The sequence below is a fragment of the Dermochelys coriacea genome, chromosome 4, assembly GCF_009764565.3.
Source record: "Dermochelys coriacea isolate rDerCor1 chromosome 4, rDerCor1.pri.v4, whole genome shotgun sequence".
In the NCBI taxonomy this organism is placed as follows: Eukaryota; Metazoa; Chordata; order Testudines; family Dermochelyidae; genus Dermochelys; species Dermochelys coriacea.
In genome coordinates, this window is record NC_050071.1 from 87,279,879 (window position 1) to 87,305,501 (window position 25,623).

At 43.4% G+C, this 25,623-nt stretch overlaps 2 protein-coding genes and 1 long non-coding RNA gene across 3 annotated transcripts in view; 2 read left to right on the forward strand and 1 right to left on the reverse strand.

The window, feature by feature from the left end:
- Positions 1 to 25,623, forward strand: part of CNOT7 (CCR4-NOT transcription complex subunit 7) — a 117,427-nt gene that overhangs the window by 85,274 nt on the left and 6,530 nt on the right. The gene's annotated exons all lie outside the window — the stretch shown is intronic.
- Positions 1 to 25,623, reverse strand: part of ZDHHC2 (zinc finger DHHC-type palmitoyltransferase 2) — a 77,026-nt gene that overhangs the window by 34,672 nt on the left and 16,731 nt on the right. Inside the window, 2 exon segments of the mRNA XM_038398881.2 lie at positions 1,772 to 1,866; positions 15,253 to 15,279. Of these exon segments, the coding sequence (XP_038254809.1) occupies positions 1,772 to 1,866; positions 15,253 to 15,279 (122 nt within the window).
- On the forward strand, positions 8,384 to 19,987 carry LOC122460018. Its single transcript, XR_006281056.1, has 3 exons — positions 8,384 to 8,845; positions 11,419 to 11,427; positions 19,975 to 19,987. It is a non-coding gene; the product is annotated as an uncharacterized LOC122460018 (long non-coding RNA).

Consider the following 25,623-nt stretch of genomic DNA (forward strand, 5'->3'; position numbering starts at 1 on the left):
GGGCTTCCATTCAAAAACTGACAGCTACATTGTTAGTTATTCACCTTTTTAAAAACTACCTGAAAGGGGGTTCCAAAGAGGATGCTGCTAGGCTGTTCTTAGTGGTGGCAGGTGACAGAACAAGGAGCAATGGTCTCAAGTTGCAGTGGGGAAGGTTTAGGTTGGTTATTAGGAAAAACTTTTTCACTAAAAGGTGGTAAAGCACTGGAATGTGTTACCTAGGGAGGTGGTGGAATCTCCTTCCTTAGAGGTTTTTAAGGTCAAGCTTGACCAAGCCCTGGCTGGGATGATTTAGTTGGGGATTGGTCCTGCTTTGAGCAAGGGGTTGGACTAGATGACCTCCTAAGGTCCCTTCCCAACCCTGATACTCTATAATTCTATGAAAAAGCTCCATGCCTTTACCAATAATCCTTTGCTCAATGTAGGCCAAAGTACATGTGCCAATTGGGAGTTTAAAAGTGAACCCTGTGGCGGAAGCAGTGGAGATTAAGAACATTTTCTGAAGCTCTGCATGATTTTTCAAGATATTAAGTTTTGATTAACTTGTATATGGAAACTATGTGCACAGTCATAAATTTCTGGATGAAAATTATCCTTCTCTTTTACGTTATCCAGAAAATTTTAACCGGTTTGCTTCTGAGATCAAACAGATGAGGAAGAGGGGAACAAAATAAAAACTCTTAATGCAACCTGAACTATGGAGGCATGGTAGTGAGTCCATAGTATGGTAACTGGATAAATTACACAGGAAAATGTATCTTTCTTATGTAATAATTAGTTTGAAAAGCAACAGACAACTATTCTTCAAATTATGGCCAAATCCTGCCTGTTTTACTCACACAAGTAGTCCCACTGACTGTAGTGCATAAGAGAAGCATAATTTTTTCTTCTAGTTTTTCTAATTTCAGGTGTGAAAGTTCCATATGCTTCAGAGAATGGTACCTAGAGAGTAAACCTGATTCAAGAGGCAACATGTACTATTTTTGGAGCTGTATTAGGATGAATTCAGCTTTCTGCTCATCTTCCTCATATTCCTCCAGACAAGCGGATCCTTTTTATCCAATCCCTCTGTAGTACTATAACTAGACATTAGAATTTAGATTTAACTGATTAGCTGAGTCAACTGTAGCTGGACTTACAGTATGAACGTCGTAGACCTTACCTGAGCAAAGACTAATTGGGATTCTCAGAGTCTGTAGGCAACTGTTCTACAAGATGACCCACAAGTGAGCCTCTCTCTGGCTGAGCCAGTAGGGGGTATCCAGTTTAGAAATCCCTCTTACCCCTTCGTGCAATGACAGCATGAGGACCTTGATTGTTTATGCTCAGAAAACAGTACTTTTTGAATGGTAGGCAAAGTGATTTTCAGAATATAACTGATAATAGGACAATAGGACATCTGAACTAAGGGGAGAATCTTAAAACACTCCATTTCAAATACATTTGCAAAAAATTATATATTTATGTGCACTACCCCCCAAAGAATGAACACCTCCCTAACTAAAACATTTGTATTTTATTGTCCTCTGTTAGCATACAAATGTTTGCTACATTTAATTTCTTTCCCATAATATATCAAACCACCAACATGATGGTAACATCACTTATCACTACCAGCTAGGGCCACATTAGAACTGGTGACCTTCAGGTATATAAGGTACGAAGTGTAAGTTATCCAGCCCCCCCAAATGTCATTTGACCACTTAAAGTCACCTGCAAACTGCATATATCAGAAACAACATAAAGTAATTTGTCCCAAATCTCAACTTACTTCTTTCGAAGGATTCATTGGTAATGTAAAGATTGTTTTCCAGTAAGACCAGACAAACAGCATGAAAAATAGGTGATAGGCAATCAGGCACACAACTAAATTAAAGAGGGATGTAATTATATATTATACAGAAGAGAACAACAACAGCATATTAATTACATTATATATGCAAACTATCAGCATCACTAAGGCTGTAAGAAAATCATGTGGCACAATTTGTTGCAGAAACTGCAACTTTTAACACACACAACAACTTCTTAGAGTTGCTGCAAATTTTAGTGGCATTGTGACCCAGGTACCATGTTGCAATGCTACTTAAATATGGCCTGGCTGCCCATGTCAGCAGGTCGGCCAAATCCCAGGGAGTGGCACTGCAACTTGGCACACAGGATTGCAATGCCAATCATTCAGATTTGGCCCAGCCACCCCTCCATCATGCTTTTTTGACCACCAAGTGGGACACATGGCATCTCTTCTGTCCTACTGCCCTACTTTGGAAGGTAGGCTGCATGTCTTGAACCACAACTTAAACTATGACTGCAACTTTAAAAAAAAATCACTACTTTTTTTTACAGCCTTAAGCATACAGGTGTATAGGTACCCTAACGAATGCAAATGTATCAGTTTAATACAGTGTAATGATATTGGTAAACAAGATGTGTACTGAAACCTTAGATGAAACACAAATTTACTGTTGTAAAAATAATATTAACTATAAACATTAAACTGAATTAAGGTAGTAAAACCCTAATTAGCAAAAGGAAAAAACACAAAGTACTCCCAGTATTTTCCTGGATGCACTGGATAAACTTAACTGACCCTTCCCTCCCTTTCAGTATTATGAGCTATATGTGAAATCGTTAGCTGTGCAAGAAATGGAATATAACAACCTAAACTTTATGCTGCACAGGCTATGAGAATCTTTCAAATACTGTACATGGATACATCTGGATTTGAAACATTAGCCTTAATTTGTACTAGTTTTTTGTTCATGATAGTTTTGCTGTTACACAGTCCAAATGCAGGTTTTTAAATGGTCAAAACAGTTTATTCTTTAGATTCATTGTGATGTATTCTTGTAGCTCTTAATAGTACAATCAAGATTTACCGTGCTGTGGTATTTTGTCACATTCTCTATTCTTACAATGAGAACTACGTCAGCAAATCTGTTTAAGCGGATGGTGAAATTTTATGACCACCACTCATTGTATGTCCAATAATTGCTCAATATTCTTGATCTCTCTCATATTAACATATAGCATAATTCACTACAATGAAGGACAAGGCCAAACTCCAGTGCCCACTCCAAGCAGACTGCCCAGATATCAAGATGATGTGCAGGGAAGAAGAATCCATCTCATTCCTCCAGGCTGCAGCATGCTGTACAGCTGCTACACGCGGCACTTACACACCCCCTATATGGTGAATTGGAGAGAGGATCTGCACAGAATACTCCACCCCTGCTGTGCAAAATGTCTGCACACGTGTAAATCCCCCTCCCCCTTTGTGAGAGTGACAATAATTGTCACCTACGCTCCCAAATTTATTGGGCAAGGTGATTTTGGCTTCTGTTGAAGGATCTCTCACCCCCACATCCACATGTCCCCTGCCTGGCAATTATTTCTCCCCTTCTAACCCCAGTCATCAGTTCTGCCCCTCCACAAGCCTCATTTCCGCTCCCTCCGAGCAGGGCTGGGGGTGGGGAGGCTGCAGCAGAATCCCCTCTGTTCCAGCAGGCTTGGGTGAGGGGCAGCTCCAGCAGCTCTTCACCCCCTCTGGCCCCTCCCAGGCCAGATGTTCCTGGGCCCTTTAGCTGCGTCCTCCCCTCCTGCGAAAACAGCTTCGGGTTGTGAGGGAGAGGGGGACACAGAACCCTGTATCAGCTCCGATTGATTGTTCTGCCCAGGAGGTAGTCAAGTGGGGGCAAACAGCCAATCAAAGGGCTCAAATTCACTAGTGGTCTGGAGCACCTCTCATCATTGTGAGACTGGCTTCAGCCCCCGTCAAAATCATGCCACTTGTGAAAAAGTTGACGGAGTTGGTAACACTTGCCAAATAGTACACCAGATTACTCGGGGCTAATGACTTTTCCATAATGCACACATGCAAGAGGGCAGAGTAAAAGTTGTAGTAGCAAGTTCATCTCTGAATTTCCCAACTTTCATGAGTTCAAAATATCAAAAGTAACAAAGGAGTAATGTAGCTGGCACTGAATTTTTGTTAAAGTTAAAGATAAGCAGAAATGCTTTAAAAATTTATTCTTGGCTCACATGCCAGTCATAAATTAACTTATTTGTAAAAACAAAAACCTGAATCAAACCATACTGTAAGGTACTTTGCTAAACAGGACAAATTGGTCTCTGAATGGCTTAGGCAAACAGCAAGTCTATTCTTCAGATCAGTCAGACTATCACAGGTCAATAGCAAGCAAATATCACTTATTACATCAACATTGGTCACTTTATTTGATAGATTTAATCATTTGTCAGAACAATTTGTATTTATTCTATAATACACATTTCCTCAAGAGCAATATCTGCTATTTTGAAAATAAACAGTATGATGATGGTACAAAACATGGGTGAGAGAAAGCAAATATTGATTATATGGTTTTCTCTGCACCATATCCTTTTGCTAATTTGTGAGTGTTATTCCCTGTACATTTTACCTCTAATACAATACTGGGAAAGATATCTCAATTTCATCTCCATTTTTAAGTAGGAGGAAGGAACCACTGTCTAGTGAAAGTTTTATTCCATTGACATACCAGATTCAATGCCTTGAGGTAACCAGTGTTTCTCCCTTACTTGCAGTTTAATGTGTCTGCAGAATTGCTAAACTCTTCAGGCTTTCCAATTTCTGGGAATTAGGTCTGGGATCAGAAAGGTCCCTTGAAATCTATGAAGTCTGACTGGGGAGCTAGGGTGGCCAGGGAAAGCCTGAAGAGTTTAGCAATTCTGCAGACACACTAAACTGCAAGTAAGGAAGAAACACTGGATTGCTTAGGGGTTCTCTGGAGACTACAGGAGTTGAAACTGAGCTTCCTATGTTGGGCTCCGATAAGGTAATGCTGACAGCTGCCACCTCTCCACTACTGGCAGATATGGACACGGTAGCAGACAATTCCCTAGTCCTGTGAAGACTGACAAAGTAATTTGGTAATGGGCACTTCATGGACAGATGCCATGGATTCCACAGTATTACATCATTTTCTTTAGCCCCACAAATTTCTTCTCCCTCCATTTGCTGGAATCAAAGGTGTATCATGCACATGAGGGAAGATTCTATCACATACCTCCCTGAGTGAGTGAGGAGAAAGTTCTGCCACCTTCTCCTTGCATCTATGGGTGAAAGAGAACTCTTACTTATTCACAGGACAAGACGGTGTAAAGATTCTGCACTACCAGCCTTCCCCATACAGGGGGTGGCAGTACTGCTGAAAAGCCTGCTACTGTGCAGGAAACTTTACACACCACCACATTTAACCTGCAGATGAGCGTGCTGAAGAGTTTGTCCAGAGAACTACATCAGCATCCATGTCCAGCTGCCTTTGAGCAGATTTCAATGAGTCAACATTGTTCTGGGTAAAGGCAGTCTTGTGTCCAGAGTCATGGAAGTGAAGGGCAGCTGCACTTTCTTTCTTCACCAATGTGGCATGGGGGATACCTGTGGGCTCATTTCCTGGAGTCTTCTCAACAGCCACAGATGCTTTCAAAAGACATTCCCAGCCTTTCCCTCCAAACTTTGTTTTCCCGGAGAGGAATGAGAAACAACAAAATTGGCTCAGATGGTAAAGAAGTAAGAACAAATTTTCCTGGAATGGAACAGCTAGTGCTAATGAAGCCAAGAGCAGAAAATTGAGGGGAGTGTATAGGAAATGAAGAATCTGCCAGGGCCAGTCTCTTTTAGTACTTAAAAGTATCAGATATGGCTAAAAGCATCATTAACAAGAATTTTAAAGATATGATTAATACTCTTTTTTTTTTTTTAAGTACCATATAAGAAATAATTTCTGAATTACCTCAAATTTGAACGAAAATGGTTCTTTGGCCACCGACTATTTATACAAAATTTGAAGAGGAAATTACCATTTTGAGGATTTTACAGGAGGGAGCAAGGCTAAAAGAGGGCTTATATTATAAATCTAGTGTCAGCCTTTATGAAGAAACTACCACCTCTCCATACAAAAGGTTCTTAAAAGCCTGGCACTGCTCAACACAAACATGTAAATTCTCTTGTCAAAATGAAAAATTCTTTTGCTCTTTCAAAAGCAAGTGCTATCTTTTTTGAAAATGTCACATAATCCATTATACAAACTTGTAATGGAAACAACATGAATAGAATACTCCCAATTCATTCATACTTTCAAGCAATCACTGATAATCAAAGAAAAAGTGACCTGACCATCTTTGTTGCTTTGTGTCAGGAGAAAAAGGGGAATGGCCAGGATTAAGTCAAGCCTTAGCTAATGTGAACAGAGCAGATAATGCTAGAAGCTTTAGGCAAGTACTGTTGACCAAAAAAACACACATCCTAGTTCACGAGGCTACATAATCCCTCCACAGTGACATGACATGACAGAGAGTGATGGATTATGACAATTAAACAGGGATTAACTGCAGCGTATAATAAAGAACTATATGGTACTGCAGACCACTGACCACAGAGAAATTCACAATTAAAGTAATTAACAAGGGCTATTCAAATTGCTATCCTTCATGGCACTGACACAGCACAAAATATTGCAATGCACTTCATACCCAGTACAAATTATTGTACTGAAAATGGGAAACATTCATTAAACTATAGAACACACTTGGAAAAAGGGGAAAAATCTTATTGCAGGGATGATTTTGAAAAACAATATACCCATTAATTGACAACACAATATGCAATTCAGCATATTGTTTATTTTCCATTATGATTTACAACAATACGATGACAGCACCATACACATTCATGGCACAAAATGACTATAAATCAGAGGACTTTCCTGGTGCAATATAAATATAAAATAAACTGTAATTATAATTATATTCAAAAATATGTTAAAAGAACATTAAGGTTGCAAAGTGAAGCATTCAGAAGTTAGGAGCCATCAAAATTAAGGTTGCCTGCATACCCTTCTACGTATGCAGTATGATACACTCTTTAATTATGTGATCACACGCTGTTTTTTTCTGCAAAGGACCCCTGCCTCACTCAGTACCCAGAACAAACAGAGTTTACTCAATGAGTAGCTATTCAATGTTTTGAATTATCCTCATTTTACAATGTGTGGTCCTAGGCTTTATTTACTTCATACTAATCAAACCCTGTTTAGAATACAAAATTAATACTTTCATCATTGGCTTTTCTATGGCACTCATGGCTATAGAATCCAAGTGCTTCACAAACACTAATTAATTGTCTATCACTGTGAAGTGAGATTGAGGGGGCTATTACCTCATTTTATAGAGCGTGATCTGAGACACAGAAGGATTAAGTCAAAAGTTTCCATTAATTTTGGGTGCCCAATTAGAGATGACAAGGACCTGTTTTTTTTCCAGAGTACTTAGCCTTATATAGCACTTTTTATGTTCAAAGCACAGCTCCCACTGACTGCATTTGCAACTGTGAGTGCTCAGTTCTTCTGCAAATCAAACCGCAGAGTATCAAGCTGGGCACCCAGAAAATGAGGCAAACACACCTAGTGACCACCTGTGGAAAGTCTGGTTTAAGTGACTTGCCCAGCATCTCTGTTGCAGAGGCTGGGACAGAATCCCATTTTCCAGGGCAGCATTCAACTGTATAACCATGAGACTACTTTCTCTTCCTGAAATCTCGACTCATTCTCCACACACCTTCCAACTTCTGGAACAAATGAACCAGAGGTCCTACAGAGGACGCCTCTTTTACTACACAACCCTGTTTGATCCCCTGATAAGTCCATCCTGTGCACTGAATGAGGCAGAAGTTCTATGGGAAAAAAAAGTCTTATTTACATGATCTCATATTATTATAAGGCATACACACAAGGGGGCCAAATTAAGATTTCACAGGCAAACATAGTTCTGCAGTTCCGAACTTTTCCGTGCTTAACTTTGCAACATTAACTTTCCTTTAATGTAGTGGTTTTGTGTCTCATTTCTTATGTAATTAAAAAGGCTAAGTGAAAACAAATTCCATCACTTGGCATCATATTGATACTGACATAGGTTATCAGTTGGAATGTTCAGACCAGGGATGGGGGAAACCTTTTGGCCTGAGGGTCGCATCTGGGTATGGAAATTGTATGGTGGTCCATGAATGCTCACAAATTGGGGCTGGGGTACAGGAGGGGGTGAGGGCTCTTGCTGGGGGTGTGGGCTCTGGGGTGGGGCTGGGGATGAGGGATTTCGGGTGCAGGAGGGTGCTCCGGACTGGGACTGAGGGGTTCAGAGGGTGGGAGGGGGATCAGGGCTGGGGCAGGGGTTTGGCACACAGGAGGGGGTTAGGGGTGTAGGCTCCGAGCAGTGCTTACCTCAAACAGCTCTGGAAAGCAGTGGCATGTCCCTCCTCCAGCTCCTATGTTTAGGAGCAGCCCAGGGGCTCCATGTGCTGCCCTGTCCGCAGGCGCCGCTCCTGCAGCTCCCATTGGCCGCAGATCCTGGCCAATGGGAGCTGCAGGGGTGGCACCTGCGGATGGGGCAGCAGACGGAGCCTCTGGGCTGCCCCTAAACATAGGAGCCTGAGGGGGGACATGCTACTGCTTTCGGGAGCCACAGCACACGCATGAGGAGCAACCCCCGACCCCGCTGCCTGGTTGGAGCATGGGAGTGGGGCAAGCCCCAGACCCTGCTCCCCAGCGGGAGCTTGAGGGCCGGATTAAATCAGCTGGTGGGCTGGATGTGGCCTGCGGTCTGTAGTTTGCCCAACCCTTCTTTAGGATCTCAGAACTTGTGTCAAAGGAGAAACTGATAGCAGTAGTAGAATGTCATTCTCCATATGGACCAGCACTAGAAAGGATGAGGCATACACATGGACAGCAAAGGAACAGAGACACTCAGGAATCTTGGGTTCCATCCCAGGTACTGCAGTGTAACATGTTCTAGTGTAAGGGTTCTCAACCTTTTCTTTCTGAGCCCCCTCCAACTTGCTATAAAACCTCCACGGACCACTTGTGCCCAAGAACTGGTTTTCTGCATATAAAAAGCCAGGGCTGTCATTAAGGGGTAGCAAGCAGGGCAATTGCCTGGGGCCCCATGCCACAGGAACCCCCATGAAGCTACATTGCTCAGGCTTCAGTTGCAACCCTAGGGGTTCCGGTCCCATGAGGTGGGGCTTCGGCTTTCTGCCCTGGGCCCAGCAAGACTAACGCTGGCCCTGCTTGGCGGCCCCAGACCCCTGGTTGAGAACCACTGTTCTAGTGCTCACAGACTCTTCTACCCCTGTTCCCTGTAAGCCTGGCCCCTTCTGCCTTTATTCCATCCCCCAGTCTCATCTTTTCCTCTCCAGCACCTTATCTGAGTCTCCCCTCCCACGGGGCTTCTCATCTCAGTTCCAGTCTCCTCGCCCATTCGATCCTGTCTCCTTCTCTGTTCTCAACTTCCAAGTCCCTGAGATTTTTCAAAGGTTTATAACTTAGCCAAATTTGCAGTTTTTCTAGGCACATCCCTGACACAAAAGCAATCCACCTGCCAAAATCTGAGTCTTGCTCCGGAGGCACTAGAGTTTCTCAATGAAATAGTTGTAAGATTTTTTAAAACCAAAAATATGGGCAAACCAATGTATTTTTCTCTAATCTCATTCTCAGAAATGACTGAACTATTTTTGCTGAAACTCTGCATAAACATTCAGCCGGAGGCAAACAAACAGTCAGTACAGGAAATTTCATCCTGAGTGGTTAAAGCTTGCCCAAGTTATAAGCAACTGAAAACTGGGAAATGCAGGCAGGACTACCAGTGCTGCCTATTATAAAAACGGGAATTTTGAGTGCCATCTAGTGCATTACAAGGGAATTACGGCAGAACCACCATCTGGTCTCTGCATGCAAAGACACAAAAATCCACTGGCATTATTGTTTCAGAATTCTCAAATCAGGTGTGGGGAACTACAGATATGTTTTAAGTTTACACATGTCAAACAGATCATTAATGGAAATCATGAACTGCACAAAAATTTGATTATTTAGAATTTCTTAACTTGACAAAACTCAGTGCTTCACTGAGAACCACATATGTACCAACACAAAAACTACTGGAGTTACACAAGCAAAAGAAAAAGCTGAACCATTTCTTTTAAATGGGTGGAGGGGTGGGGAGAAGGGAGAGACTTGCATCCCTGAGCTACCATGTACATTTCCTAGATGCACTTCAATAAACTTGAAAGTAATATAGCCTAGAGGGAGCAATTTTAGTGATGACTGCGAAGGCACTTTCATTCCAATCCTCTATTTTCAAGGGTTTATAATTCTGAAAAAATCCTTCTAGCTGAAATTATGCATGCTTCTCAGTCTTTTTCTGAAAAGTCTGAAGAAAGTATGTTCAGCTGTTTATTTTGTGTGTATAGTGGAGGAGGGGGGTCCTCTGGAAATTTCTAGATCTAATCCAGACTAGGTAAGTACTAAGCAAACAACATTGCTATTACAGCCGGTTGACATTTTTCAAACAAATTTTCCTGTCAGACATGCGGTTTCACTGAAATCAACATTTTCTGCAGGAAAATGTTGATTTCAACACAAGTCTTCAATTTTCCACTTGGAAGAATTGTTTGGAATGGATGTTCAGAAACCTTTTTTAATTTCACAATGTTAATTTGAAATGACAAAATTTGTTTCACCAATTTGACTTTAGTTTTTGATAAAAATGTTGTAATTTCCAACCTGAAGCTTTCTGAATTGTTTTGTTTTGTAAATATTGCCATTATTTTGAGTTTGTTCTGCTTCAAAATGGAATGCAATTTCAAAATGTCAACATTTCCCATTGGAGGTACTTGGAAAATGTAGGTTTCCTCTCTTTACTGTAAAGGAGTACTTGCGGCACCTTAGAGACTAACAAATTTATTAGAGCATAAGCTTTCGTGAGCTACAGCTCACTTCATCGGATGCATTTGGTGGAAAAAACAGAGGGGAAATTGATATACACACACAGAGAACATGAAACAATGGGTTTATCATACACACTGCAAGGAGAGTGATCACTTAAGATAAGCCATCACCAGCAGCATGAGGGGGAAAGGAGGAAAACCTTTCATGGTGACAAGCAAGGTAGGCTATTTCCAGCAGTTAACAAGAATAGCTGAGGAACAGTGGGGGGTGAGGTGGGGGGGAGAAATAACATGGGGAAAGAGTTTTAGTTTGTGTAATGACTCATCCATTCCCAGTCTCTATTCAAGCCTAAGTTAATTGTATCCAGTTTGCAAATTAATTCCAATTCAGCAGTCTCTCGTTGGAGTCTGTTTTTGAAGCTTTCTGTTGAAGGATAGCCACTCTTAGGTCTGTAATCGAGTGACCAGAGAGATTGAAGTGTTCTCCAACTGGTTTTTGAATGTTATAATTCTTGACGTCTGATTTGTGTCCATTCATTCTTTTACGTAGAGACTGTCCAGTTTGACCAATGTATATGGCAGAGGGGCATTGCTGGAACATGATGGCATATATCACATTGGTAGATGCGCAGGTGAACGAGCCTCTGATAGTGTGGCTGATGCGATTAGGCCCTATGATGCTGTCCCCTGAATAGATATGTAGACAGAGTTAGCAACGGGCTTTGTTGCAAGGATAGGTTCCTGGGTTGGTGGTTCTGTTGTGTGATGTGTGGTTGCTGGTGAGTATTTGCTTCAGATTGGGGGGCTGTCTGTAAGCAAGGACTGGCCTGTCTCCCAAGATCTGTGAGAGTGATGGGTCGTCCTTCAGAATAGGTTGTAGATCCTTGATAATGCGTTGGAGAGGTTTTAGTTGGGGGCTGAAAGTGATGGCTAGTGGCGTTCTGTTATTTTCTTTGTTGGGCCTGTCCTGTAGTAGGTGACTTCTGGGTACTCTTCTGGCTCTGTCAATCTGTTTCTTCACTTCAGCAGGTGGGTATTGTAGTTGTAGGAATGCATGATAAGTTACAAAAACTAGACAAGCCATTTACAACACACACTTTGCTTCTCTACAAAAGAAAAAGGACACTAAGCTATCTAAACTACTACATGCCACAAGGGGCCACAACAGTGGTTCCCGTAGCCCACCCAGCAATATTGTTAATCTATCCAACTATACTCTTAGCCCAGCAGAAGAATCTGTCATATCTCGGGGCCTCTCCTTTTGCCCCTCCACCCCCAAGAACATGATACATTTCTGTGGTGACCTAGAATCCTATTTTCGACGTCTCCGACTCAAGGAATATTTCCAGCACACCTCTGACCAACATATTAACCCACAGAGACCTTCCTACCAACACTACAAAAAAAAAGAATTCTGGGTGGACTCCTCCTGAAGGTCGAAACAGCAGCCTGGACTTCTACATAGAGTGCTTCCGCCGACGTGCACAAGCTGAAATTGTGGAAAAGCAGCATCGCTTGCCCCATAACCTCAGCCATGCAGAACACAATGCCATCCACAGCCTCAGAAACAACTCTGACATCATAATCAAAAAGGCTGACAAAGGAGGTGCTGTCGTCATCATGAATAGGTCGGAGTATGAACAAGAGGCTACTAGGCAGCTCTCCAACACCACTTTCTACAAGCCATTACCCTCTGATCCAACTGAGAGTTACCAAAAGAAACTACAGCATTTGCTCAAGAAACTCCCTGAAAAAGCACAAGAACAAATCCGCACAGACACATCCCTAGAACCCCGACCTGGGGTATTCTATCTGCTACCCAAGATCCATAAACCTGGAAATCCTGGACACCCCATCAACTCAGGCATTGGCACCCTGACAGCAGGATTGTCTGGCTATGTAGACTCCCTCCTCAGGCCCTACATTACCAGCACTCCCAGCTATCTTCGAGACACCACTGACTTCCTGAGGAAACTACAGTCCATTGGTGATCTTCCTAAAAACACCATCCTAGCCACTATGGATGTAGAAGCCCTCTACACCAACATTCCACACAAAGATGGACTACAAGCCGTCAGGAACAGTATCCCCGATAATGTCACGGCTAACCTGGTGGCTGAACTTTGTGACTTTGTCCTCACCCATAACTATTTCACATTTGGGGACAATGTATACCTTCAAATCAGCAGCACTACGATGGGTACCCGCATGGCCCCACAGTATGCCAACATTTTTATGGCTGACTTAGAACAACGCTTCCTCAGCTCTCGTCTCTTAACACCCCTACTCTACTTGCGCTTCATTGATGACATCTTCATCATCTGGACCCATGGAAAAGAAGCCCTTGAGGAATTCCACCATGATTTCAACAATTTCCATCCCACCATCAACCTCAGCCTGGACCAGTCCACACAAGAGATCCACTTCCTGGACACTACGGTGCTAATAAGCGATGGTCACATAAACACCACTCTATATCGGAAACCTACTGACCGCTATTCCTACCTACATGCCTCTAGCTTTCATCCAGACCACAGCACACGATCCATTGTCTACAGCCTCTACGATATAACCGCATTTGCTCCAACCCCTCAGACAGAGACAAACACCTACAAGATCGCTGTCATGCATTCCTACAACTACAATACCCACCTGCTGAAGTGAAGAAACAGATTGACAGAGCCAGAAGAGTACCCAGAAGTCACCTACTACAGGACAGGCCCAACAAAGAAAACAACAGAACGCCACTAGCCATCACCTTCAGCCCCAACTAAAACCTCTCCAACGCATCATCAAGGATCTACAACCTATCCTGAAGGACGACCCATCACTCTCACAGATCTTGGGAGACAGGCCAGTCCTTGCTTACAGACAGCCCCCCAATCTGAAGCAAATACTCACCAGCAACCACACACCACACAACAGAACCACTAACCCAGGAACCTATCCTTGCAACAAAGCCCGTTGCCAACTCTGTCCACATATCTATTCAGGGGACACCATCATAGGGCCTAATCGCATCAGACACACTATCAGAGGCTCGTTCACCTGCGCATCTACCAATGTGATATATGCCATCATGTGCCAGCAATGCCCCTCTGCCGTGTACATTGGCCAAACTGGACAGTCTCTACGTAAAAGAATGAATGGACACAAATCAGACGTCAAGAATTATAACATTCAAAAACCAGTTGGAGAACACTTCAATCTCTCTGGTCACTCGATTACAGACCTAAGAGTGGCTATCCTTCAACAAAAAAGCTTCAAAAACAAACAGACTCCAATGAGAGACTGCTGAATTGGAATTAATTTGCAAACTGGATACAATTAACTTAGGCTTGAATAGAGACTGGGAATGGATGAGTCATTACACAAAGTAAAACTATTTCCCCATGGTATTTCTCCCCCCCACCCCCCCACTGTTCCTCAGATATTCTTGTTAACTGCTGGAAATAGCCTACCTTGCTTGTCACCATGAAAGGTTTTCCTCCTTCCCCCCCCCTGCTGCTGGTGATGGCTTATCTTAAGTGATCACTCTCCTTACAGTAAAAAGAAAAGGAGTACTTGTGACACCTTAGAGACTAACAAATTTGTTAGAGCATAAGCTTTCGTGAGCTACAGCTCACTTCATCGGATGCATTACTGAAGTAATTACTGAAGTGAGCTGTAGCTCACGAAAGCTTATGCTCTAATAAATTTGTTAGTCTCTAAGGTGCCACAAGTCCTCCTTTTCTTTTTGTGAATACAGACTAACACGGCTGCTACTCTGAAACCTCTCCTTACAGCGCAATGGCTATTTGGAGCTCAATGTGAAGGAAGTTTTATTATCAAAGTCCTGACTGAATAGATGTTCACATAATAGAAACCACATCACACCCGATCTCTCTGCTGGCTGTCTCTACAGACACATGAAAAATATTAAATAAGTGTAGAGAATTAATTAACCTCATCCAACAGAAGTAGATTTTTTTCTAGTCGAGCGAGTAGTGGAAAAGCTTTCACTACTACTGCCTGTCCCCAGAGCTAACTTTTATTTCCACTAAAATTCATTTTAAAATTACTTTTTTTTTTCCCCCCCTCAAAGGCGCCTCCTTAAAACAGAACAGTATAGATAAGGAAGGAAAACAGAACTCTTCTATTCTACAGACCTAGTACTTAGAAGAAGTCTAAGCAAAATTAAAAATGACTTTTTAAACACTACAAACTTGAGAAAACTAAAAATCACTGCAATCTTCTTATTTTTTAAAACCTTATTTCTTACAGATAAATCAGTGGTTGTAAAAACAATAGATTAGCTGTTTGTAAGTGAGATTCATAGATCCAGTTAATATGATATACATGATTTTGCAATAAATTTGAGTTACAGGTCTGATTATTTTTAAATGATCAGAAGGCCTGCTTATTTTTCTTGTGTGTTGCTCAGTTTCATTACATGACAGTACTGTTTAAGATATCTATCCATCTATCTATCTTACCTTTTTCTCCAATATTTGCCATGGATACTGCAAAAAAAGAAAAGAAAAAAGGAATAAAATAAAAAACATGATTTACTATCATTTGGAAACAGATAAAGTCCTAAATCAAATATTTCAAACATTAGTTTCCCAACATTCCTTTGACAGTAAACAAACATCAAAACTTCAAGTTTAGACACACTGTATTTTTACACTGAATCATGCTTTTATTAAAATGTGTTTATGGTGTTGATTTTTTGCGATGATTAAATAAATTATCAATGCCACACCAGAGCTAAGCAGTGGTGCTGGAACAATGTTTATAGTGGGGGCGCTGAGAGCCGCTGAACCAAACTGTAAACTGTGTACATAATGGAAACCACTTCAAGCCAGGGAGTGCAGCAGCCCCCCCAGCACTCCTAGTTCCAGCACCTATGGAGCTGAGATTAGAACTTGGACGTTTCTGGCACACACTCCGTTTCACTAGACCATACTGCCTCTCTCTTTAGGCAGAATTTCACATAAAACTGCCCACATTCCAGCACCAAGGCCTTAATCAGTAATTTGTAAAGTTATGAAGACAACCTTCTGAGAGAATAAACAAGTGACCTAACAAGAAGCAAATTGTTTTTATTCGGAGCATTATACAACAATACAGAAACTCATTACCGTCACTTGAAAAAGATGGTTCTTTTAAAAGTAGTCACTAGCTTCTTGATAGGAGTACTTGTGGCACCTTAGAGACTAACAAATTTATTAGCTCTAATAAATTTGTTAATCTCTAAGATGCCACAAGTACTCCTGTTCTTTTTGCGGATACAGACTAACACGGCTGCTACTCTGAAACCTAGCTTCTTGATGTGCAGCTGGAGTGTAATACAGAGCAAATATCACAAAAAAGAATAAAGCCATTCCAGCAATTCCTCTAAAGGTGAAATGTAAAGCAAGACACATTTATGCCATTTACTGCTCGCTTATGATATATTAAAATGGGCTCTACTTGTTCATTTATTTTTATTCTCTCCTCCCCATTCCAGCTTGCCTTGTTGTTTTATCATTGGGCATACCAAGTACTGATTTCTCTTTTTTTGAGGAGGACTTTTGAAAGATTTTGGAGGACCAGAAGGATGACACTGCTAAAGGCTGCAATCAGAAATGAAACTACCACCCAGGTTAGCTTACAAGGAAAACTTCATGCACAAAGGCCATCTTTACAATGGACTTCTGTTCTTCAAATTTCCCTGCTGTTACTACCACTACTGGAAACACTAATGTGAACTCAGCACAGATGGTCACCAGCATTTTAATCACTGCACAATACTGACCATTCAGAGCAGGTTTATATGATAAGGCGGTTAAGATATTGGTGCCCCGTCTACACTCTAATGTTACTACCACTAGTGGAGCTCCCTTCCTTTCTAAGGGCTATCTGCTTCAATGGAATCACCTACTCTAGTACCAGATTCACTTACCAACTCAAAGGAAAAGGCATAAAGAGAGTCCTGCTCAACCTGATACAGAGCAGCAGCAAATTCCATGGCCTTCTACTCAATGCTCCCCCCTTGGTTCATGCAAGACACAGAAAGCATCCCTGCCAATCACAGTTATTGTTTCATGCCACAGAGGAGAGGCAGTTACTCTGGTAGTTGATACAATAAGGATTATGAGGAGCAGCACCAGCATCTTGAATTGGACTCTCAATTTAACTGGCAGCCAATGTTAAGAGCAGCGTAGTAGTATGATGTGCTCTCACTGGTGGGCATAATTCGCATGTGGAATGCTACGAGCAGCAGCAGTCGCACCTTTTGTTGACCTTCAGGATCAGCCTCCTGTGAAAACTATAGTCTAACCTTAAGGTGACAAAAGCACGGATCACCATGGCTAATCACATCCTCAGTGGAAAGGATACATTCTCATTAAGTGAAGATGAAAACATTACTGACTACTTGGAAACCCACAGAAGAGTTGAAAAGGACAATAAAATAATGGAGCAAGTGAAGAATATATGCAACTTATCAAATATCCATTTCTCAAAATGCTGCTCTCTTCCAACCATCACCATCTCCATCTCGTCTATTCTGAACCTTAGCCTGCCGTTTTTCCTCCACATCCCTCTTTTAGCCAAACATCAGAACGGCAGGGAGACCACAATGCCAGTCCTAGAGAAGAGGACAGCTAGGTCTCATCAGCACATTGGTGGCACAGCAATAGGTTCTCAACCTCCTTTACAAGTTAAGCGAGAGGGACTGGAAGCTTGAGCTACATAGGACTCCAAAAAGGTAAGCGTCCTTAGTGAAGAGGAGCGACTGCTATCACGACTCAGATCTTTCCCAGAGGAATGCTCAAAGCTACCATAACCACTTCACAGAAGTAGGCAGAAAACACCTCGTGATTCACAGTATCACAGCTACACAGTTCTGCAGAAGATCTGGATGGAAAATGGTTTTCAAAAAAAGTTTAGTCTTGAACCCAGGACAAAAAGTCAAACCTGAAATTTTTCACAAGGGACTTCCAGAAAATGCCATTTTGGGAGAAGCTGGAAAGCTCTTGTGAAGTTCACTTTCTACCTGTAAAATTGACAAAAGCCTTCCATCCAGCTAGCAGGGAGGCAGTGTCAGGGCACTCGGCCTCAGCAGCCCTACTAGAAGATTTTTTTAAATTTCACTTTCTGGCTGTAGGTAGACAATGATACTGGCAAAAGCCTTCCAGGCAGGCTGCCCTCATGTAAGTTTTCCTAACAGAAAAATAAAAATTACTTAAAATTGGAGTTTTTTTATTTTGATTTTGCAAACAAGGCTATTTTCCATTGGGAAACCATTTCCAACCATTCGGTAACTATGTAGGCATTATATATTGTTGTAAGACTCCACTTGTAGTTATTTATCACACTTCCTTTTAGACGATCTGTTTAAGATCAAAGTTTCCAGAAGCTATTTACTAACTGCTACTGTCTAGACTCTAGAGGAAACTACCCTTTCATTTCAAAGGGCTTATCTAGACCAAAAAGTTTCACCAGTTCAAACTTAAGTTGTGATTTTAAACCTATTTAGCTAAACCAGTGCAAAAGACTGTGTGGGCATTCTTATTTTCATTTAAATAAGGCTTATTTCAGTTTATTTTAAGTCAATTACAAATTAGGACTGGTCTACAAAAGCCACCTTGCTTTGACCTAGTTGTGCACGAGTCTACGCTTAAATTTCTCTCTTACCGATGTAAGTGCCCTGTTACAGTGACGCAGTAACATCACCTCCTGAGCAGAGTTCTGCCATGGTCAATGTACTCACGCTGTGTCGACCTCAGTATAGACATTATTACTTATGTTGAGTCTAACAGTCCTCCAGCAGCTGTCCCAAAATGCCCAACACTGACCACTCTGCCCAGGGGTCATGGAGACCAGAAGGCCCCTCTCCCCTTTAAGGCCCTATTAATTTTTGAAATGCCATTTCCTGATTGTCCAGATTGGCAAACACAACACGCAGCTCTCCCTTGTTGTGTGTAACTGCCCAGCCGATCGTGCCAGCTACATACTCCAGATGCACTCTGGCTTGGAGACATCGGATCTCCTTGGCCTGTGGGGAGAAGAGGCTGAGTAGGCACAGCTATGAACTAGCCATAGAAACATGGTCATCTACGACCAAATGGCATGGGGGATGGAGGAGAAGGAACTGCAGCAAGCATATCAGAAGGCCAAGGAGGTGAACAGTCATTCCAGTGCTGAGTCACAGACCTGCTGCTTTTACAAAGAGCCACGTGCCATATTTAGCCGAGACCCCCACACCCCGCAGACCACCATGGATACCTCTGATGGGGGGGACATGTGACCAGGGCTCCAGCTATGCTGCAAGCCAGGACCTTTTTGAAACTCCACTGCAGTCCAGTCAGTCCCAGCAGTTGAGCACAAGTAAGCCTGATGCAGGGGCAGGAACCTCAGGTTAAGTCTGCAACTGTATTTCCCATTACAATGATGTAGTGATGGCTCTCCCAACTTCAAAGGACACAGCTATCCACTCTTCATTAATATACTTGTACTAGCAGAGGTAGCAATACAACAAAGAGAGGTAGCACTATCTTATTTTTCATTCCCCACAGTTAGGCTAGGGGGTCCAGGCGGAGCAGTTTGTTTATGTATACAGGGACATCCCTTGAATCCTCCTGAAAGATCTCGATGGAACTTTCTTGGAGGTACTCTGCAATCTTCTGCTGAAGGTTTCTACATATGGCAGCCTCTTCCTCTGCAGTAGGACACTTTCCCTATACCAGTCAGCAATAACTTCAGCGGGAAACACTGCAATACACAGTCTAGAAGCATACAGGCCTGGGTGGGCGCTTTGGGACAGCAGCAGCAGCTGTACTTTCCATGCTTTTGTTACACACACGAGTGAGAAATCAGCTAAAATCACTACCGCCTGTGGACAATGGTGTCAATTTACAGTGCCAGTGCCCTATATTTATAATTCCATGAAACCGAGCAATTCCCTCCTCGTTTTCCTCTCCCTGGCAAGCCATACTCACCAGGGCTGGTGCTGTGAGTGGTGCCATACACAAGCACTCCCAAGTAGAAGTGTCAATAGACATGTCTTGTTTAAAACTTTAGGGGAGCAAGGGAAGGGAGTTCTGAATCTTAACTCTTGCTCTCTGTTGTGACTATATTGACAATGGTACTTCTGTGTGATTTATCTGTAGCTGCTGCCATGGCACCCTTGAGGGGTTCCCCCTCCACACCCACACAACACTGACAAGGAGGAGAAAGAAGAGGACTTGGGATGACATGTTCAATGAGATCCTGCAAGCAGTGCTGCATCAGACCTTGAGCAAAAGGGCTGGAGGGTGAACACTGCAGATGGCCTGGAGAATAAAAGAGCAGACTGGAGAAAGGCGCTGGAGTCCAAGCAGGAAAAGAAGAGGGAGATGCACCATGACATAATGGGCTTCTCCAGTAGCAAACACAGACTCTTATGGACCTACAGATTTAAGGCTCTCCTCTCTTTTCAGTCCCAGATATCTCCATTACAGCACCTCCCTACACCTGCCTTTCAACATTTTATGTGGCATCAGGGGCCTCATCCCTACCCCTACTACTCCACTCCAGAGGACATTAAGACAACCACAGCCTCACATACACTGACCTGTGAAAGCCATAGTTGCTGAATGTGTAGGTAAAATGGACATGAATGTTCTTTCCCCTTCATAAATTCTGCTCCATTAATTTATTAAGTTTTTAATATATTTGCTTTTAAATTGCACAATTTTTTCTTTGCACTGGTTTTGTTACCGACTACAATTCTATTATTTGGAAATAATTCATCTTTATTAGTTCACAACATATGCTGCAGAGTGCCTAGCAGTTCTGAAAGCACCCACTTATTTGTTACTGTTCAGCATGACAACTCACAGGATCAATAACAAACAGTAATAATCATAAATGTACAGCAAGCATTGCAAAATTAATAGGTGCATTGACAGTGTTATATTCATAGATCTACATCAAGTACCACAAAATTCTGAACAAGTCCCAAAACAGCAGGACCAAGGGGAGCACAGTACACCACTATTTATTACTGTGGCTCACTGTTAAAGTGCTTTTTCAAAGCCTCTCTGGGCTGTATAACTCCACATTGAGCTCTTGTAATAGCCCCTGTGTCTGGCTATTCACACTTAGCAGACAGCAGCTCCACCTCTGCGGAAACTCCTCCCTCTTCGTTTCAGAGATATTATGCAGGGCACAACAGACAGCTATAACCTTTGGGATGTTTTTTCATTGAGGTAAACAATGTTAGCATCCCTTCAATCTACCAAAAATTCATTCAACTCTCATTCTGCACCCGCTGAGCTGGTAGCTGAATCTTTCGTTGGTGCAGTCGAGATGGTCAGTGTATGGCTTCAGAAGTCAGAGGAGCAAGAGGGAGGCTGGTGTGACGGGTTGGACCCCTTAAGGTGCCACATGATGTGCTGAGATACCACTGAGCCCACCTGTTACGCCAACCGGGGCATCCTTTTTACCTGTCTTGCTGTGTTAGGCTATTAAGCCTTCTCCAGCACACACACAGGCAGGCCACACCCAACTGCAAAGCCAAACAGACACTGAGATCAGTTCTGGGAAAGCTTAGTTTAAGAGAATTGCCCCAGCACTAAGGTATCCACCTCCCTTGAAGAACAGATCCAAAACGTACATCATGAAATCCGCCACCTCCCTCAATGTGGAGGAAGGCATACGCAGTCTCTTCTCCTCCCTCCCCCACATTACGAATTGTACAAACTGGGTTACATGATAAACAAGAAATAAATGTATTAACTACAAAAAGTGGATTTTAAGTGAACATAAGAGATAACAGACAGAACAAAGCAGATTACTAAGCAAATAAAGCCAAACACGCAAATTAAGCTTGTTTCACTAAAGAAATTGGTTACAAATAGTAATTTTTCACCCTAGATATCATTGCAGGCAGATTACAGAAAGTCTTGAAAGGCAGCTACACCGGTCTCCAATTTGACACCTCAAGTATTGTTACTCACAAACTAGATGCCCTTCCAGCTTAGGGCTTGTCTACACTGGCAAGTTTTCTCAATGAAACTAATGCTGACATGAAAAAAATCAACAAAAGCAAAGTCGCCAAAAAGAGTCTACATTTGTTCTCTCTGTCAACAGATTGTGTCCACATTCAGGGCACCATTGTCAACAGCAAGAGCAATGGAGTGTGGGTATATGTAACCCACAGTGCCTGGCGACACCATCCATTGCTAGGTGTTGTGGGAATGCGGAAACGGAGCATGGCGCATCCTAGGATGTGCAAAACGTACTGTCGTGCACCGCTTTGTGTCCCAGCCCTTCAATGGTTTCTGGCTTCCTTTTGCGACGTTTTTCCAACTGTCAGTCTTTTGTAGTACACACCAGCATCTGCAGTGAGAGAGGATGGATCCCGCACGTCTTTTCTATGCACAGTTAATTGTCATGAGGAAATTGCGCATGGCAGCAGAGTTACTCGCAGTTACTGACAGAGGATGAATTGCAGGCACCAGAGTGTGATATGGACAACAGTTACTTATCAGTGCTTTGTGCATTCACAGAGCAGCTCCATACGGTAGATCGTCGCTTTCAGGCTAGGGAAACAAGCACTGATTGGTGAGATCACATTGTCATGTAGGTGTGGGATGAAGACCAGTGGGTACAGAACTTTAAGATGAATAAAGCAACCTTCCTGGAGCTATGTGCTGAGCTGGCCCCCGACCTGTGCGCAAGGACACCAGAATGAGAGCTGTCCTTTTGGTAGAGAAGTGTGTTGCAATTGCTGTGTGGAAGCTGACGAATCCAGACTGTTACCGGTTAGCTGCAAATCAATTTGGAGTAGGGAAGTCCACTCTTGGGGCTGTGTTACTCCAAGTGTGCAGGGCAATAAATTGCATCCTGCTGTGGAGGACCATGACTCTGGGAAATGTGCATGAAATAGTGGATGGCTTTGCAGAGATGAATTTCCCTAACTGTGGCAGGGTGATTGATGCACACACATTCCATGGCACCAGTCCCACCTTGCCTCTGAATACATCAGTAGGAAGGGATACTTTCCATGGTGTTGCAGGTGCTTGTGGATCACCGGGGGCATTTCACGGACATCAGTGCAGGCTGGACTTTCTTTCCAGATCACAAGATCACAGTAGGGGATGTGGAAATAGCCACAGTAATCCTGGGAGACCCGGCTTACCCATTACAGCCCGGCTCATGATACCTTACACAGGGCACCTGGACATCAGCAAGAAGCGTTTTAACAACAGTCTGAGCAGGTGTCACATGCAGTCAAATGTGCCTTTGGCTGTTTGAAAGATCCCTGGAGGGTGTCTCAGTGGCAGGCTAGACCTTACCAAGGATAACAGTCCTGTGGTCATAGCCACGTGCTGCACTTTGCATAATCTGTGTGAATCTAAGGGTGAAATATTTGCTCAGGTGTGGAGCACTGAGGCAGAGCGCTGGCTACACAGTTTGAACAGACAGATGCTAGGGCTGTCAGAGGAGCCCAGAGGGCTGCTATTAACATCAGAGAGGCTTTGAGGAACCACTTTGACAATGAGGGGCAGTAACACATCTGCTTTGGAGTTGCTTCCCTGATGCATCCATGTACAATTTTGGGGCCCAAGATCCATGCAACACAATGCTTTAGAAGCCTGTTCCCAAGAGTGAATTGATTGCTGTACGCTTCTGTAGAACACAGAATAAAAACGCTGTACCATTAAATACCTCAGCCTTTATTTATTGTTAAAAAGGGTAAAACCTCACAACTGTGTGTAGCTCCATTGTGCAAGCTGTGAGAGGAGTGGAGTGATGGGGAAACTCAAGAGGGCTGTGGAGTGACAAGGAACGTCTGGGCATAGAGGGGGGTGGGTTGGCAAAGAATTGTGCACGTGCTGCAGTGCAGGTCGACCACGGATCTGCTCCGTCTGCCGCTGTATCAAAGACCTGAGCAGCCCTGTCTGACCCTCCATCACTTTTATCATCCGCTCCGTCGCTTGCCTAGCAAAAGTAGCACTCTCTTTTCCGGCCTGCCTTCCGGCTTCCCAGCACTCTTTCCGTGCCCTGGTCTGTCTCTCATCGCACTGCAGAGGCTCCCGGAACAGGTCTTCTTTGCTGCGCCTAGGGTTTTCCTTATCTGTCGAAGCCGGTCGGCAGGGGTTCGTGGTGTGTTCCTCAAGGTCTGTACTGCACAGAAGAGGGATTGTTACATTCCAGCAAATAAATGAAATATTTTAATAACCAGGGCCTTCTGCTATAGAAATCACTTTCTCTCTGAGACTTTAGCAGGCATACAACTCTGCGAGCACCCCAATCATGGTGAGTGTCAGGAGTGGGGGGAAGGCGGTTGTGCGTACGGACAAAACGGTCACTGCTTACAGGGCAGCTTTGTAGGGAACTCATTTTAAAATTATCACACACTTTTTCACAGGTGGCCAACCTGCTGTCCGATAACTCACTGCTACAGTTAACCAGGGAAACCAGGGCACAACTATGGCATGCTTGTGGCTTCACCCTGGTCTATATGCAACCCAGCTATGTGCCGCTTCGGTCCCAGCTCCAGGGATCACTAAATGGCACGGTACAGTTTCCTACAATGGGGGAACTAACAAGGCTTCAAACCCTCGGAATCTCGGCAGAAGATTAACAAGTACCTCTTTGAAACTTTCCAGAACCTCTCTCTGGAGCATTCCCTGAAGGTCTCGATGTCCATCAACACCCTGCTTGGTCATGCAGATTAGCTACACAGGGCAATGTCCAGCTTACAGAAAATACTATCTGCCTCCCACTTTTTGATTCCCTACATAAGCCACAGCAACGTACCCGGCATCTCATCTGCTTCCTGCTCCCAATTGAGCGCTTCCGGAGTGGAGAAAAATTCCTGGCTACCTGCCCCACCGGGTGACCCCGCTGGGAGCTCCATATCCTCTTCTAGCTCGACTTCTTCATCCAGAATTTCAGCCTCTTTTTCTGCTGCCTCCGAAGTATCCACAGGGCTATCAGAGATGGAAGTGGGGTCACCACCAGAGGATAGCTTTCACCTCCTTATAGAAGTGGCAAGTCTTAGGTGCACCACCGGAGTGATGGTTCGCCTCCCACGCCTTATGGTACGCCTGCCTCAGCTCCTTTATCTTCACTCTGCACTGCTGCGTGTCCTGATCATAGCACTTTTCGCACAAGCCTCGAGAAATTTGCCTATATGTGTCCCGATTCCTCCGGGTCACTCACAGCTGCGACTGAAGACGCCTTTCCCCGTATACTGATCAGATCCAACAACTCAGCGGTGGTCCAAGCGGGAGCAATAGCCCCCCATGCTCACCTGGGAAGCCACCTGGGAAGCCAGCTAGCAGGAAATGAGATTTAAAATTCCCGGGCCTTGCAATGGGGAGGGGCAGCTTGGCTCCAGGGCAACGGAATTCGAACTGCTGACCAGAGCGGCAGCATGGGAATTGTGGAACACTTTCTGGAGGCCAATAAAATAGGGGGAAAAAAATAGCTGTAGTGTCTACACTGGCTGTTTGTCGCAATAAAGGGAGGGGAAAAGACAAAAGCCTTTTGCAGGGGTGGAAGGTTTTGTTCCAAAAACTGGGTGGGGATTTTTTTGAAAAAAGTCACATTGCAGTGTGTACGCTATTGCTGTTTTGTCGCCAAAACCCTTCTCCCCACAATTCAGTCCTTGCTTCCAGGTGTTTTCTCAAAAAGAAAAGGAGGACTTATGGCACCTTAGAGACTACAAATTTATTTGAGCATAAGCTTTCGTGAGCTACAGCTCACTTCATCGGATGCATTTGGTGGAAAAAACAGAGGGGAGATTGATATACACACACAGAGAACATGAAACAATGGGTTTATCATACACACTGCAAGGAGAGTGATCACTTAAGATGAGCCAT